General features: G+C 43.0%; 2 protein-coding genes across 2 annotated transcripts in view; both read right to left on the bottom strand.

Annotated features, from left to right (window-relative positions):
- LOC308423365 (uncharacterized protein) overlaps nucleotides 1-14,799 on the bottom strand; it is a gene marked incomplete at its 5' end in the record, with an annotated part of 161,684 nt that overhangs the window by 126,916 nt on the left and 19,969 nt on the right. The window contains one exon of the mRNA XM_080920097.1: nucleotides 11,237-13,738. Within this exon, the coding sequence (XP_080776223.1) occupies nucleotides 11,237-13,738 (2,502 nt within the window). The remainder of the gene's footprint in view (nucleotides 1-11,236; nucleotides 13,739-14,799) is intronic.
- On the bottom strand, nucleotides 1,053-9,059 carry LOC308423699 (protocadherin gamma-A5-like; the record flags this gene model as incomplete). The annotated part of the gene is made up of 2 exons (XM_080920504.1): nucleotides 1,053-1,120; nucleotides 6,632-9,059. 2 exons carry the CDS (start codon nucleotides 9,057-9,059, stop codon nucleotides 1,053-1,055), a joined length of 2,496 nt encoding a protein of 831 aa, XP_080776630.1.

Raw genomic sequence — 14,799 nt, 5'->3', positions numbered from 1 at the left:
AGTGTTAGAGTGCTTGTTTAGGTGTCAGAAACCTCGAATTCAATTACAGGCTCTATAAAGGAGGTAGATAATGTGTAATAGTGATAGTGTGGTATATTACTTCATTGAAATGTTTTTGGTTTACAATTAACAAAAAACTTAAGACCATTAGGAGACTTTCTACAGAACAGCAATTGCATCTCAAATATGCTTGCAAAGGGCATGCTTCATGCCAAGAAAAATTAATGAAACACAACAGAATCAAGTATTACTTAGTCTGCAGTGTTTTATCTCTAAGGTAGTGAGTTCTCTCATAGCTATACAAAGGGAAAAACGTTAAGGAATTGTTTGCAAGTTTATTGACTCAAGGTCATGTTTGAGTTGTCTTTATGGCCTGGTGGTTTCAGCCCCAAAGGGTTCAACACATAGATCTTGTAGTAGAACATCTTCGGGCCTTGTACTGAGAAAAATTAAACTCAGTACCTGAAGAATGTTAGGCAGTTCTTCCAAGCCATTGGAGGAATATGGCAGAATTCCCTTGTAATAGTTGGGGATAGGGAAAACCTCCTATGGAGCATTGGAGTAGAGATCAAACTCAATACAGACTCCAGTGGCATAGAAGTGTCACAGCTGTAGGGCAATAGCTACAACCATGGTAAGGAGAAAGAGCATGGAGATCAAGGTTAAGACTACAACCAGGTAAATCTGGAGCTCACCTAGAGGCCAAAGGGGATTGGGTAATCACTGAGGTCCAGAAGTCCCTCTTGCAAGTCATCTGCAAAGATTACATGCAGTGTAGCAGAGACCAAACGAGGCAGTTGACCTTCGCTTTTTATTACAGTCAGAGGTGCTGATGGACTTCATCTTGTTGCTCAGTATATGCCCAGTACAACATTTCCCATGAGCGGTCCTAGGCTGTAGACTCCCATATGGCAGGAGAGGGAAGCATTGTCTTCAGAGTCCACATCTATCAGCACTACTACTTTGATGATTAGATAACCAGACTCTCTGTGGTTGGCAGTATTAATGTAGAAGAGCTTACTGCTATGCCCCAGCACAGGGTGAAGCCTATGTTAGATGCTGTCACTGAACTGGCCCACCTGCATGCACAAGACCACCTTGGCATTGAGGCTGGAGAATCCTGAATGTGAGACTTTGGTGTCAGCTTGAAAGAGTGTAGCTTCTTATGGCTGTACAAACTCCACTCGGGACATATAGGATAACGACCTTATTTCTAGGTCACTGGTAAAGAGGGAGTAGGCTACATGGCAGATGGGCTCCAAATCAGGACATGAAGGACTTACTAGCGTGGTGAGGGGGGTCTAGAAAGGGTTTGTTCTCAGTTATATGAACCATATAGGAGGCCCGGGGGAAAACTGAGTGTTGACACTGATGTCTGAGATTTACAGAATGAAGTTAGTGCTGGAAGAACGGGGCAGTTGCTCTTGTCCGCTGCTGCAATAATGAAACTATATCTGAAATTTGTTTCTGGTCTAAGGCTCCATTTGTTCCCTACTTATATATGGATTTTGAATCTTAAACTACATTGTAAGTAGAAATGTTTTTATTCAGTACAAAATTTCACCATTATGTTTTGCAGTGTAGACTGCAACTTCCACCACCTCTTGCTTGCACCCCACTGTGTAGCTCTCCATGTCTTCAAAGGCCAATTGCCCAACAATGGTGAGTTTCCCCTTTACTGTTCACTTGAGCAGTTGTCTAACTGCCTTATCAGCATTGGTAAAGGAATAGGTAATCTTGCTAATGATGATCTCACTGACCATCACTCTTGGGGAAGGTTATCGTTTACATCTGCCATCTCATCTTCCTTTCAATCAGTAACCAAAGAGCTTGATAGTTTTCATAAAACTGTATAGTAAGAAACAAGGGATTCTCTTTTCCTGTTTCTAAGTATTTATAAGTATGATTTTAAAAACGAATTTACTGAACTCGAGGGTAAGAACATTCTGCTGAAGGCACCATATACTTGAGTCACAGGACATGGTAACTTCCTGAATGTTTCATCCCTACTGGGTAGTTGAAAGGTAGAAGGGCTAGAAGATTCTAGGCACACTACCAAGAGAGAGTCATCAACAGCCTTCAACAGCTCTGAACCTTGTGGGCTACAATAACAACTGGCCTGATAAGATATGATAACTGTTGCAATAGTGGTGTGATGTTACAGGTGTAACCAACCACTCCCTGCTTGGATTTAAAGCCTGCCCACAAAACAGAGCTCATTCCTGGTACTATTAGCTGAGCCAAAACTCCTTGGCTGGTTAAAGTCATTGGCATTAATATATACTAATATAATAGCAGCATATAGTACTCATATAGACATAATAATAAAGTGCCCTTAACCATTCATCTATTTATTTATCATTATCTATCTATCTATCTATCTATCTATCTATCTATCTATCTATGTATCTATCTCTGAATCTTTTATTCTTCATCAGAGAAGTTGCTTTTTGTAGTAGATAGTGAATAACACAGAAAGTCATAAGTGGTTAACATGCAGAGGATAAGAGACAGTGGCACATTCAGCTACAAGTAGGACATCTACACTAGATTCCTCTCCTCCAATGCTCAGTACTGGTAGAGAAGCAACATCTGTAACAAAGAAGTATTTGTTGGACATGACAATGCCATTTCTCACAATAGCTGAGACTGCCTGCCTGAGACTTGCACAAGATCAAGTCAAGGAATTGTGGATGAGGAGGAGCTCAAGAAGTCTCACCCTTATCTGAGGATCTACTGGGGGAAAGAGGATAGCTTTCTTCAGTGATGTGGGCTTGGGGAGGCTGCCCATTCCTCAGCAGATTACTCTGTATCCACATGCATTACAGTTAGTACTATGTGGACTCTGGGGTTATTTTATTTTTAAAAGATTACATAAAGTTATGTGGAAAAAGTGAGGAGATTAGGAGCGGGACTAGAAGGGGAAGAGTGGGATTGATAAAACTCATTCATGTATGAAATTCTCATGCAGTAAAACAATTCACAAACTGTATTGCTTATCACCGAATTACAACCATTGCTGTCCTAGAACTCAGAGGTCTACCTGTCTCTGCCTCCACCACCACTTAAAGTGTGTGTGTGTATGTGTGTGCGTGTGTGTGTGTGTGTGTGTGTATTTGTTTTGATTATTTGGTTTTGATTTTATCCTGTCTGTCCTGAAACTCACTTTGTAGATCAGGTTGACCTCAAACTCAGAAATCTGCCTGCCTCTGCCTCCCAAGTGCTGGGATTAAAGGTGTGCCCAATTAATCATACTGCCCATCATTATTTCTTATAGTTTTAATTACATTGCCAAACTAGAAAACCTACGTAAAGATAGGTACCTTTAACTCATATAATATGTTGTTATCGTAAAGTGTGTCAGGTGTGCAGCAGCATGATCTCAGTTCATAACACAGAACATTGCATTAAAGCACCGTAAGCTGTTCATTATGGCCAGGGTTCTAGACAATCAATTCTTCATCTTCATCTTCATCATCATCATCATCAACATCATCATCATCATCATCATCATTATATTTTTTCAGTGTGTTATGCATAGGCTAGAGGTCGATGTCAGACATCTTCTAGTGCTCGCTTATGCTTTGAGATAGGGTCTTTCATAGAACCTGGGGACCACTGGTTGGCCAGTCTGACTGGACAGCAAGTCCCAGAGACCTTCTTGTTTTCATCACTCTTGTCTTCCCTAGTACTGGGGTTAGAGACAAATATTCATCTTCTTTTGTATGTATATGGGCTCTGGGGATGGGTTCTTTTAAAACCTACCTTTCTTTTATGTGTATAACTGTATTGTCTGTATGTGTACCATGCGCATGCATTTGGAGCCCATGGAGGACAGAGGAGGGTGTCAGATCCTTTGAAACTGGAGCTACTGACAACTGTGAGCTGCCATACAGGTTCTTCGAACCCAACTGTGGTCCTTTGCAAGAACAAGTGCTCTGGACTGATGAGCCATCTCTTAATTGTCAGTGTGTTTACATGGCAGGCACTGTACCGACTGAGTCATCTCTCTTGCCTGAGCAAGAGAGTACTTTATCCAAATGTAAAAAAACCACACTGAAACAAGACTTTAAAAACATATGCAAAGTGTTTTCCCACCATTCAGAGCAGCTCTGGAAACGCTACCTTTCCAAAACGCACATTGTAACTACTATCTAAGAGAATACAACGCATATATGGTACTACACTTGCAGTGTATGGAACAGGTGTTTTATAATATAAAGTCTATTAGTTGTTTATAGATATTTAAAGAATGTTTCATCATTGTAGAAAGCTTGTCTCAGTATATGTAAATAAACATAAAAATTTTCATTATAAATAATGGAAAAGGGGATGGAGAGATAGCTCAGTCAATAAAGTGTTTGCTTTGCAAGCGTGAGGCTATGAGTTTGATCCATATAATCCATGGTTTAAAAAAAAACTGTCATCATGGCAAGTGCTTGCAATTCTAGCACTGGGGAGGCAGAGACTGAAGATCTCTGGGGCTCCCTGGCCAGACAGCCTTGTCTACCTGCTGAGGTTTGGGTCAATGAGAGATTCTGTCTCAATAATAAGGTGGTTGGTGCCTGAAAAACAACACCCGAAGTTGTCCCTGACCTCCACAAGCACTTGCATACACATAGGCAGGCAGGCAGGCTCCCTCCCCAAACACGTGCATGTGCGCTCACATGCGCACACACACGAACACAGACACTGAAATGGCATATTTCTGTGAAGTGAATGACACAAGCATCTCTGCTTGTATAGATTCTCTTCTTAGTGTTTGAATTCATTAGTTCTTCAGCAAACCCGTTGCTTGTACTGTTACCTGCTGTATCATCATGTTATGTCTGCTGTTCATAATGTTGTCAGTAGAATGTACATATGTATATAGTATGGTTGTCCTTTAAATACTTAGAAAATAAAATCAAGTGTTCCTGGGTTTTAAGTGTGTTAACAAACCTTTATGTGTCTGAAATAATAACCTATAATCCCACTACTAATTTATATTTTGATTTCTACCATTTATTTCTAACCGAAGGGTCAGTTAGCAAAGGGCATATAAAAAGGTGCAGAAAATAAATTGAGTAGTTATATCCTTATAAGATCCATGCTCATGAGTTTTGAGACCCATAAGTTAACATTTCATTAAAAATCTATTAGCCTAAAATAAGCTCACCTCTAAGGAATGAATTTTAAAAGGTAAAGCATTCTTAAGTCATGCTTATTTTCTTGAATACAAATCTTATGATCTTGTAACAAATAAGATTTACATTTATATATGGGAGAATGCAAACATTCTGAGAGATGCTGATTTTGATACTTGAAGAGGCAGAAACCAGCAGATGCCAGGGACATGACCATTCATACTGGTTGAACACAACAATGTAACTCTTTAAAGACCTTAACATATATCACAGAATAAAATAGAATTCTAAGGTTACTTTTCACTTATTTATTTCCCAAATGAAGATACATATGCAATAATTACATGGGTTAATCCCGACTTTTTTGTTTTTAAAAGGTTGTGATTTTATCATCAATATAAATCTAATCTACATTTCTGATAGGAATTGAACAAAAGTTTTCCTTATTGTCTAGTGATTTGTGAAAGCAGTATAAATTGTTATCTATATGTATACCAAAATAAGAAGCACATACAATATTTTCTATTACTGCTTTTGTCTTGGTTTCTGTTATATTGCTGTGAAGAGACACTGTGTCCAAGGCAACTCATAAAAGAAAGCACAAGATTTCTCTCTGTAGTTCTGGTTGTCCTGAACTCACTAAGAAGACAAAGCAGGTCTCAAACTGGGAAATTCACTTGCCCTAGTCTCTCAGGGATTAAAGACATTCATCACCATTACCTGGCTAAAAGAAAACATTTGGTTGGGGGAGGCTTGCTTACAGTTTTAGAGTTTTAGCCCATGATCATTATGGCAGATACACACAGGCATAGTGCTGGAGCAGTAGCTGAGTGTCTTACATCCTTATCCAGATTATATATATATATGTATATATATATATATATAGAAAGAGAGAGAGAGAGAAAGAAAGAGAGAGAGAGAGAGAGAGAGAGAGAGAGAGAGAGAGAGAGAGAGAGAGAGAGAGAGACTGGGCCTGGTGTGGGCTTTTGAAATCTCAAAGCTCTCCCCCAGTGACACACCTACTCCAAAAAGCCACACCCCCTAATCCTTCTCAAATAGTTCCACTTCCTGGTGACTAAATACTGTGAACCTATAAGAGCCATTTTCATTCAAACCACTAAACCTACAAAACATGTCTGCAAATGATATGAAGACAAATATCTCAGAGGGATACATATAATGATTTGAATTAATACAACTCTTCTAGTAACAGAATATCTATCTTTAAACTAGCAATATTTTTAAAGAAAAATGATTATGCCTATCACTGTCTTTTAAGGTAAACCTACTGTCAGATATTCTAAAATATTCACACACACAGAGAGAAAAGATATTCAGTCCCAAATATAATTTGAAAAAAGTATCTATTACTGAACTAAATAGAGTTAAACTCCAATACAGCAAATGACAATTCATTATATAACTATCTGATTTTGACTCTATCAGAATAACGAGTGAGAAAACAAATGAAGGAAACGTTCCAGTTCTTAGCAAAAGAGAAAAACTAACCTGAGCAGCTCCGGGCTCTTCTTTGTTTGTGTGTATGTTATCAGGTATCAGAAGAGGCTCACTCTTTTCGCAGCTCTCCTCACTAATGAGCCTGTCAGCATAATTGGGCTGGGGGAAGATCAGGTGGCTCTTTTTGGAGTCTGTAGTGAGAGAGATTTCATGGGAGTAGGTCTGCAGGTAAGCCTGTACCCCATCCATGCCCATAAAATGGGAGGCGGGCATGTGGGCCAATCTGCCTGTGGAAGTCTGAAGCAGACGTGACATGTGCCAGTGTCTCAGCTTAAGGGCCACCAGCACGGTAACAAATCCCAGAAAGACACAGGAGACCACTGCCACTGATACCACTAGGTAGAGCGTGAGGTCTGAATCCTGGGGCTCTGCTGGTGTGTTGTGGTTGCCTAAGTCAGTCAGTACATCTGGGATGCTATCCCCTACAGCAATCGTGAGTGTGACAGTGGCTGAGAGAGGGGGATGGCCATGGTCCTGGACAGCCACCACCAGGCTCTGCTTGAGTACATCTCTATCCAATAAAGCCCTTGCTGTGCGCACCTCACCCGTGTGCAGTCCCACTGAGAAGAGCCCTGGCTCGCTGGCCTTGAGCAGGCGATAGGACAGCCAGGCATTCTGTCCGGAGTCTTTGTCCACTGCCACCACTTTAGTCACCAGGTATCCAGGTTCTGCAGAGCGGGGTACCAGTTCCACACCCGTGGAGCCATCTGTAGGAATAGCTGGGTACAGGATCTCAGGAATGTTGTCATTCTGATCCAGCACAAACAAGCTCAGCGATACATTGCTGCTGAGTGGAGGATTTCCACTGTCCTTAGCTGTCACCAGTAGCTGCAGGTCTCTCAAGTGCTCATAGTCAAAGGATTGTAATGCATACAGGACACCAGTGTCAGAGTTAATGGAGACATAGGAGGACACAGGCACTTCTTGAAATGTATATTCATCCAGGGAGTAAGTGATCTGGGCATTATCACCACTGTCAGCATCATAGGCATTCACCGAAAAAATGGAGACACCTCTGGGGTTATTTTCTGAGATGGAAGTGGAATAGAAGGGACGAGAGAAGGTGGGTGGGTTGTCATTTATGTCAGCTACTTTCAGAGAGATGTGATTTTCTGTAGATAGGGGAGGAGTTCCATGGTCAACAACGGTTATAGTGATGTTATAATCGGAAGTCTCTTCCCTATCCAGTGCTCTTGTTGTTAGTAGATGATAGTAATTATTAACTGATTTTTCCAGTTTGAAAGGCAGGTTCTTAGGAATAGAACACGAAATCTCTCCATTCTCCCCAGAATCAGCATCATGTACACTGAAAAGCGCAATTATGGTTCCGGGTAGACAGTCTTCAGAAACGGAACTGGTGAGGGAGGTGAGTATCACTTCCGGGGCATTGTCATTCACATCCTGGACTGTGACCAACACCTTAGCGCTGGCCAGAAGAGCGCCCCCGTCCTGGGCTACCACTTCCATGAGGTAGAATCTGGATTCTTCATAGTCCAGGGATTGAATAGTTGAGATTTCCCCCAGATTAGAATCGAGTTGGAAAGTTTCAGAAATTTTGTCTTCTTCGTTGCGGAAAGAGAAGGTCAACTTCGCGTTGATTCCCTCGTCTTCATCCGTGGCGGTGAGTGTGAGGAGTCTAGTGCCCACAGGTGTGCTCTCTGGAACACTCACTTTATATTCGCTTTGAGTAAACAGGGGTGCATTATCATTTGCGTCCAGGACGGTCACGCTGATATGGACGGTGCTAGAATGTACTGGGTTTCCCCCATCCAAAGCTGTGAGAACCAGGTCATGAGCAGCCTCCTTCTCACGGTCCAGGGGCTGTTCCAACACCAACTCTGGATGTTTTTGCCCATCAGATCCGCTCTTCACGTCCAGAGAGAAGTGCGGGTTGGAGCTGAGCTGGTAACCCTGGAGGGAATTCACACCCACATCCCCATCTCTTGCGAAAGGGAGCACCAAACGTGTTCCTGGAGCTGTGTTTTCATTAACCTTTACTTTTAACTCCTCATCGCGAAACCGTGGGAAGTTATCATTAATATCAAGGATTTCTACTTCTACTTCATAAATTTTCATTTTATTCTCAACCAAGATGTTAAAGCTGATGAGACAGGGCGCGCTCTGAGCGCACAGCTCCTCCCGATCTATTCTACCAGCGGTGACCAGGCTGCCACCTCGCGGGTTCAGAGAGAAAAGCTGCGACCTACCTCTGGAGATGATGCGAACTCCGCGCTCCGTCAGTTCGCGGGGCTCCAGCCCCAGGTCCTTGGAGATGTTGCCCACGAAGGAGCCTTTGTCCAGCTCCTCCCGCACAGAGTAGCGGATCTGCCCTTTTCCTGGCGCACACAGCGTCCCCAGCAGCATGAAGAACGTCAGGAGGTAGTTGCAGGTCCAGCACCTTGGTGGGCCCGCCATTGTCTTTTCTTTCTTCGCTTTCCTTAGTCCTGGTTCATCCCGCTGTTTCCTTATTTCTCTAAAGCTGGGGGGGAGCGGGTCTTAGGATGGTGGTTTTTCCCCAAGAGCTTGTCTGGTCTCTGGTGCGGAGGAAGCTGGGAGCTGGTCGCTTTTATGACTGCTTCTTTCCCAGTCTGGTGAACAGCGACGCTTAGAGTCCTAACCAGTTACTACACCAATTTTATTTTTATTCCCTCTTAGTTTTGATATTTTCATTTCCAAGGTTTTGGCTGTAAATAAACTATATTGCTGTATTGTTGTGCAGCAGTGTTTATATTTAATTAAGTTTTAATTCTGACAATAAGACTCCCACACCCTGAGATCAATATAATTATGTTTTTCACTTCTCCAGAAAAGTTTGATTTTATGTACCATCCTGTCCTAATGTCTTATCCATATTGAGCTTAACCAAGAAATTGAAATTCTTACCTTTGTTGGTGTCAAGACATAATTTAAAAATCTGGATAGGTTTATGAACATATGCCTAATGGTACATTAGTGTGTAAAGGAAACAAACCCAGCTCCCAATGTACACTTGCAGAGTGACCTATATGTGCTGTCAAATGCAGAAAGACAAACAGTAGATTTGTGAAGTCTTTTAGGAAGTTTCCAGGCCTCCAATCTAAGGCTATACGATATAAGCAGCTTCCCTGTCTGAGACAGAAAGTCTGAGTTGGGTTACCTGTATTATTATGACTTCCTTTTACTATTCAAAACATGTGTAGACATTTTACTGTGATGGGATCTTAGTAGCAACCGGTACAGTGAACAAAGGAGACAGGACTTCATTTATCTCCCGCAGAAGAAATCATAAATGTTGAATTGAAAAGTAGTGACTGGTCTATTTGTTTTGAGGCAGATATTTAATGTCATCACCCTTGAAAGATGCCAGATTTTAAAAAAAAAGTTATGGCTGAAAAAGGCAGTTCAGAAAGCTCCTCCTTTGGGAAAAGCAAAGTTGCCTAATAATTCATCAATAGACAAAGGCTTTAATTGGATATCTATGATTTTTCAGTCTAGGACTTGGGATGTGGTTCAGAGTGCTTGCTGCGGCAGCATGAGGCTGTGGGTTTGATCTCTAGTGCTATCAATAAGACACCAATCAGCGAGTAAATAACACAAACCATCAATAAGTAAAGACGCCAATCAACGAGTAAATAACACAAACTGTACATTTTTAGACATTTCTGTAGAAATTGACAGAAGCATAGGTTGCGAAACTTGCCTTGATGTAAACTTTTTTTCTTGAGAGTAAGTTATTTAAATGCAGGAAGATGATTTATTAATAAATTTATTGATAAAAATAGACTCTTCATAGTGGACACCTCAGACATCATATGTTGCCCATCCTTTAAAAAGAAACCTGGAGACTGTTTGAAAGATGGCTCACAATTTAGAACAGTGGCTGCTCTTCCTGCGGAACTGGGTTTGATTCCCACAGCACCTACATACTGCCTCACAACCAACTACAACTCCAGTTCCAGTTGCATTCTCCTAGCCCCTGTGGGTACCTGGACCCTGGCAACTTGTGCACTGATCCACAGACATCCAGGTAGGCAAAACACCCATACACATAAAATAAAAGCCAATATTAGGAAAAGCTTCCAGGAACCCCAACACATTCTGCTTGAAAGAACCTCACCATGTTTATCAACAAGTCAGTCGCTTAATGCCCTACCCATCATGCTTTGCTGATAACAAGTCATAACCTTGAGAGATGTGCCTCTTCCCTAGCCAATTGTCACAAACTAGTAAGATGAGGACCATGTTTATGCCGAATCACTGAGTCTAAGAGGAGGTAGAACAGAAACTTGAGTATTAGAGACCCGACAGAAAAAGAATCTCTTACGTTTCCAACAGGAATGAGCTTTGTGGGCTGGAGAGAATTGTAAGGGTGAAGAAAAGAAAGTGTCGAGTGCTGTGAACACATTTTAATTATGGGCAAGTAAACCTCAAACCTGAGACAGACAGAAACTCTTCAAGATCTGTTTGGATAAGGTCAACGTACTTAAGGCAGAGCATTGTTCAAGACTGACTTGCAAGGCAATGAAATATGCAACGAAACCACCCAAAGCACTTAGTGTTTTATTAAGAACACTGCAACCCCAAGTAGAAAGCCAAATTAAATTGAAGCTCACCTTTGAGATAGAATCCGAGACAAATGGAACCTCAGTGTCTCCAAGAGTACCTGGTACCCAAGAGTCGTTGTCACAGAGGAGGTCTTGAGGAGCCACTTCTGGAGTCACATTGAGAAAATTAAACTCTGTCTTAGCTGACTGTGAGGCAATACACACATTGTAGGAATAAGGCAAAGTCCCCTCACTGAAATTGGGGAGAACGCCAGTTGCAGGGTTAGAGCCGAGACCAGATTGAAAGCAGCCCCAGGCAGCTGATCTGGAGGAGTGTCTCAGACGCAGGGCAATAGCCAGAATCACCGCCAGGAGGAAGAGCACTGATATCAAGGCCAAGGCCACCACCAGGTAAAACTGCAGCTCACTCTGGGGGTCAGAGGGTAGAGGGTCATCGCTGAGGTCTGGCAGCACCTCCTGCAGGCTGTCAGCGAAGATCAGGTGCAGCGTGGCTGTAGCTGAGAGGGGTGGCTGTCCACCATCACGCACAGAGACCAGAAGGCGCTGCCTAGCTGAGTCCCTGTCTCCCAGGGCTCGCGCTGTGCGCACCTCGCCTGTGCGCAGCCCCAGGCTGAAGAGTCCGGGGTCGCTGGCCTGCAACACGTGGTAAGACAGCCAGGCATTGTGTCCTGAGTCTGCGTCCACAGCCACCACCTTGGTGACCAGGTACCCAGGCTCGGCAGCGCGCGGCACCATGTCGAAGAGCGCAGAGCCATCGGGCTCGAGCGTGGGATACAGCACGCGTGGCGCATTGTCGTTGCGGTCGCCCACCAGCACGCGCATGCTCACGTTGGCGCTGAGCGCTGGAGTGCCCTGGTCGCGCGCCTGCAGTGTCAGCTGGAAGGAGCGCAGCTGCTCATGGTCAAAGGCGCGCTGAGCATACACCACTCCACTGTCCTGGTTCACAGACAGGAAGGACGACAGCGACCTTGGCTCTAGGTCGCTGGCTATGATGGAGTAGGAGATGAGGCCATTGGATCCCAAATCCGGGTCAGAGGCGCTGACTTGAGCAATGGAGGATCCAGGTGGGTTGTTCTCAGCCACGTGGACCAAGTAGGAGGCCTGGTGGAAAACCGGTGCATTGTCGTTGACGTCCGAGATATGGAGAGTGATGATTACGTTAGAGGAGAGCGGGGGCTTACCCCTGTCTGTAGCTACAACGGTGACGTTGTATTCCGGAATATTCTCCCGGTCTAGAGTTCGGTGTGTCACTAGTTTGTAATAATTCTTCGAAGAAGATTTCAATACAAACTCTTCCTTTCCCAAGACATGGCAGTGTACGTCGCCATTTTCTCCCGAGTCTCTGTCTCTGGTTTTTATCAAGGCAATGACTGTTCCTATTGGAGAATCTTCAGGTAGGGGAGTAAAAACTGAGGTCACAATTACTTCTGGCACACAATCGTTCTCATCCAGAATTTCCACTTGGATACTGCAATGGGAAGCTAGGTCTCCGGGATCTTTCGCTTCTACATTCAGGGTGTAACTCTTAGCAGTCTCAAAATCCAAATTATCCTTTGTCGTGATTTCTCCTGTTCTCTTATCTAAGTTGAAAAAACGTTTCGCTTGTTCATCCACATTGTGAAAAGAGTAGGTGATTTCTGCGTTGACTCCCTCATCCTGGTCGGTGGCTGTCACCTGAAGCACGGAGAAGCCTGGTGGCACATCCTCCCGAAGGGTGACCCTGAACACATCCTGACTGAACACTGGCGGGTTATCATTGTTGTCTGTGACTTGGATTCGGATCTGGGCGGTGCCACTTCGGGGAGGACTCCCCCCATCCACAGCTGTGAGGATCAGTTGGTGAAAATTATGCTCTTCTCTGTCTAGAAAACGTTTTAGAACCAACTCAGGATATTTACGTCCATATGGGGTTTCTTTCTCCGTGACTTCAAAGTATTCATTCTCAGTGAGATAATATTTTTGCAGCGAATTAGAACCAGCATCTAAATCGAGGGCTGGATCCAATGGAAACGCTTTACCTGGCCTGGTGGACTCTCCAATGTTTAAATCAACCTCATTCTGTTTGAATAGAGGGGCGTTGTCGTTCACATCCTGAAGAATTACAGCTACGTGGAAAATATTTAATGGCTTTTCAGCGACAATATCGAACTCCAATACACACTGAGGCTGCTTCCCGCAAACCTGCTCTCTGTCTATCCTGTCACCCACAAGTAAGTCCCCACTCTCTGGATTTACAGTAAAATAATCCTTCTCTGCGCTGACCCTTAGCTTCCGAGTAGGCAGATTGTGGACACTGAGCCCCAGATCCTTTGCGAGGTTTCCTACCATCGAGTTCTTGGCCAGCTCCTCGGGAATGGAGTAGCGGATCTGATCCGGGAGAGCTCCGTGGAACAAAGGCAGCAGGAAGGGCGACAGTACCTGCAGCCACCGGGCTGGGCCGCTCCCAGAGCCCCGCCTCATCCTCTTGGCTCGCGCTGCAGCTGTGCTCCTTTGTTGGTATGGGTGGCCAAATCCACCTAGGGCCACTTTTCTTGCTGCTGTTTGCTGTATCTAGATGTGGACTGGCTCTCCTCTATGGTTGGTTTGTACAGGAAGTTACTCTCCCAGTCTCCTAACGCGTCTGGGAAATGGTCTCTCTCTTCTTTAGACCTACAGCGACGCTCAGAGGTCTTCTCAGAGATTGCAAAGAAGTCTAGCAAAGGTTTCAAAAGTTTTTTTTTTTTTGGTTTTGGTTTATTTGTTTGCTTTTTGTGATTGTTGTTTTTAAAATTTATTTATTTATTTTAAAAATATAGTATATTGAAATTGTTCCAAATTAAGAGGTTACATATAATATAGGTTCTTAAGATCATCTATGAATCATGTAGTACATTTCTTTCAAGTGGAATGAGTTCTAGGTTTTTTGGTGTATGCTTTGAGTAGTGCAGCCTACATTTAAATAAATGTTGTCCCCGCCCATTCTTGTACTCAAAAAAAAAAAAAAAAAAAAAAAACCATTGCAACATTAGCTTCTCCATCTCACTTCTATAACTCAGTCCATAATGTGCACTTCTCTGAACTCTCATTAAAATATTTCATTTCACACCAATACACAAATCTCTGCATTTATTTCTCATGTCATGATCTACCATATGGACAAACAGTATCTCGTGTTAGAAAATTATTAGCTAAGTAAACAGTATTATTAAGTAAATAGTAACTTGTGATAGTAAGTTATTATTTACTGTCCCCAGCAGTAAATAATATGTATGATATATGGTCATTGGCATATATCACTCCTGCAGAATATATTCTTAATGCCAGTATCTGAGTGTGTTTTTACCAAATTTTAGGCCAAATGAACACCTTACGTTTTATCACCACAGTGTTTGGAATAATGTGTTCTCAGATAGACCCTCCCAGAATTCATTTATTGCCTCTTTCCTTGCCCAGGATCAGCCTGTGATAATGTCCCTCATCCCTACCTACTCTGTGTGTTGTACACAGCTTCACACTAATACCAAGACACATAGAATCAGCTCTCCTTTTCACAACATCTTGATACAATGCCCACTTTCAGAAACCCCATGCGCTGTATATAAATTTTCATTAATTCTGGATTCACTCACTTA

This window comes from Micromys minutus, assembly GCF_963924665.1.
Source record: "Micromys minutus genome assembly, chromosome: 8".
Lineage (NCBI taxonomy): Eukaryota > Metazoa > Chordata > Mammalia > Rodentia > Muridae > Micromys > Micromys minutus.
This window is presented reverse-complemented; position numbering and strand designations above follow the sequence as displayed.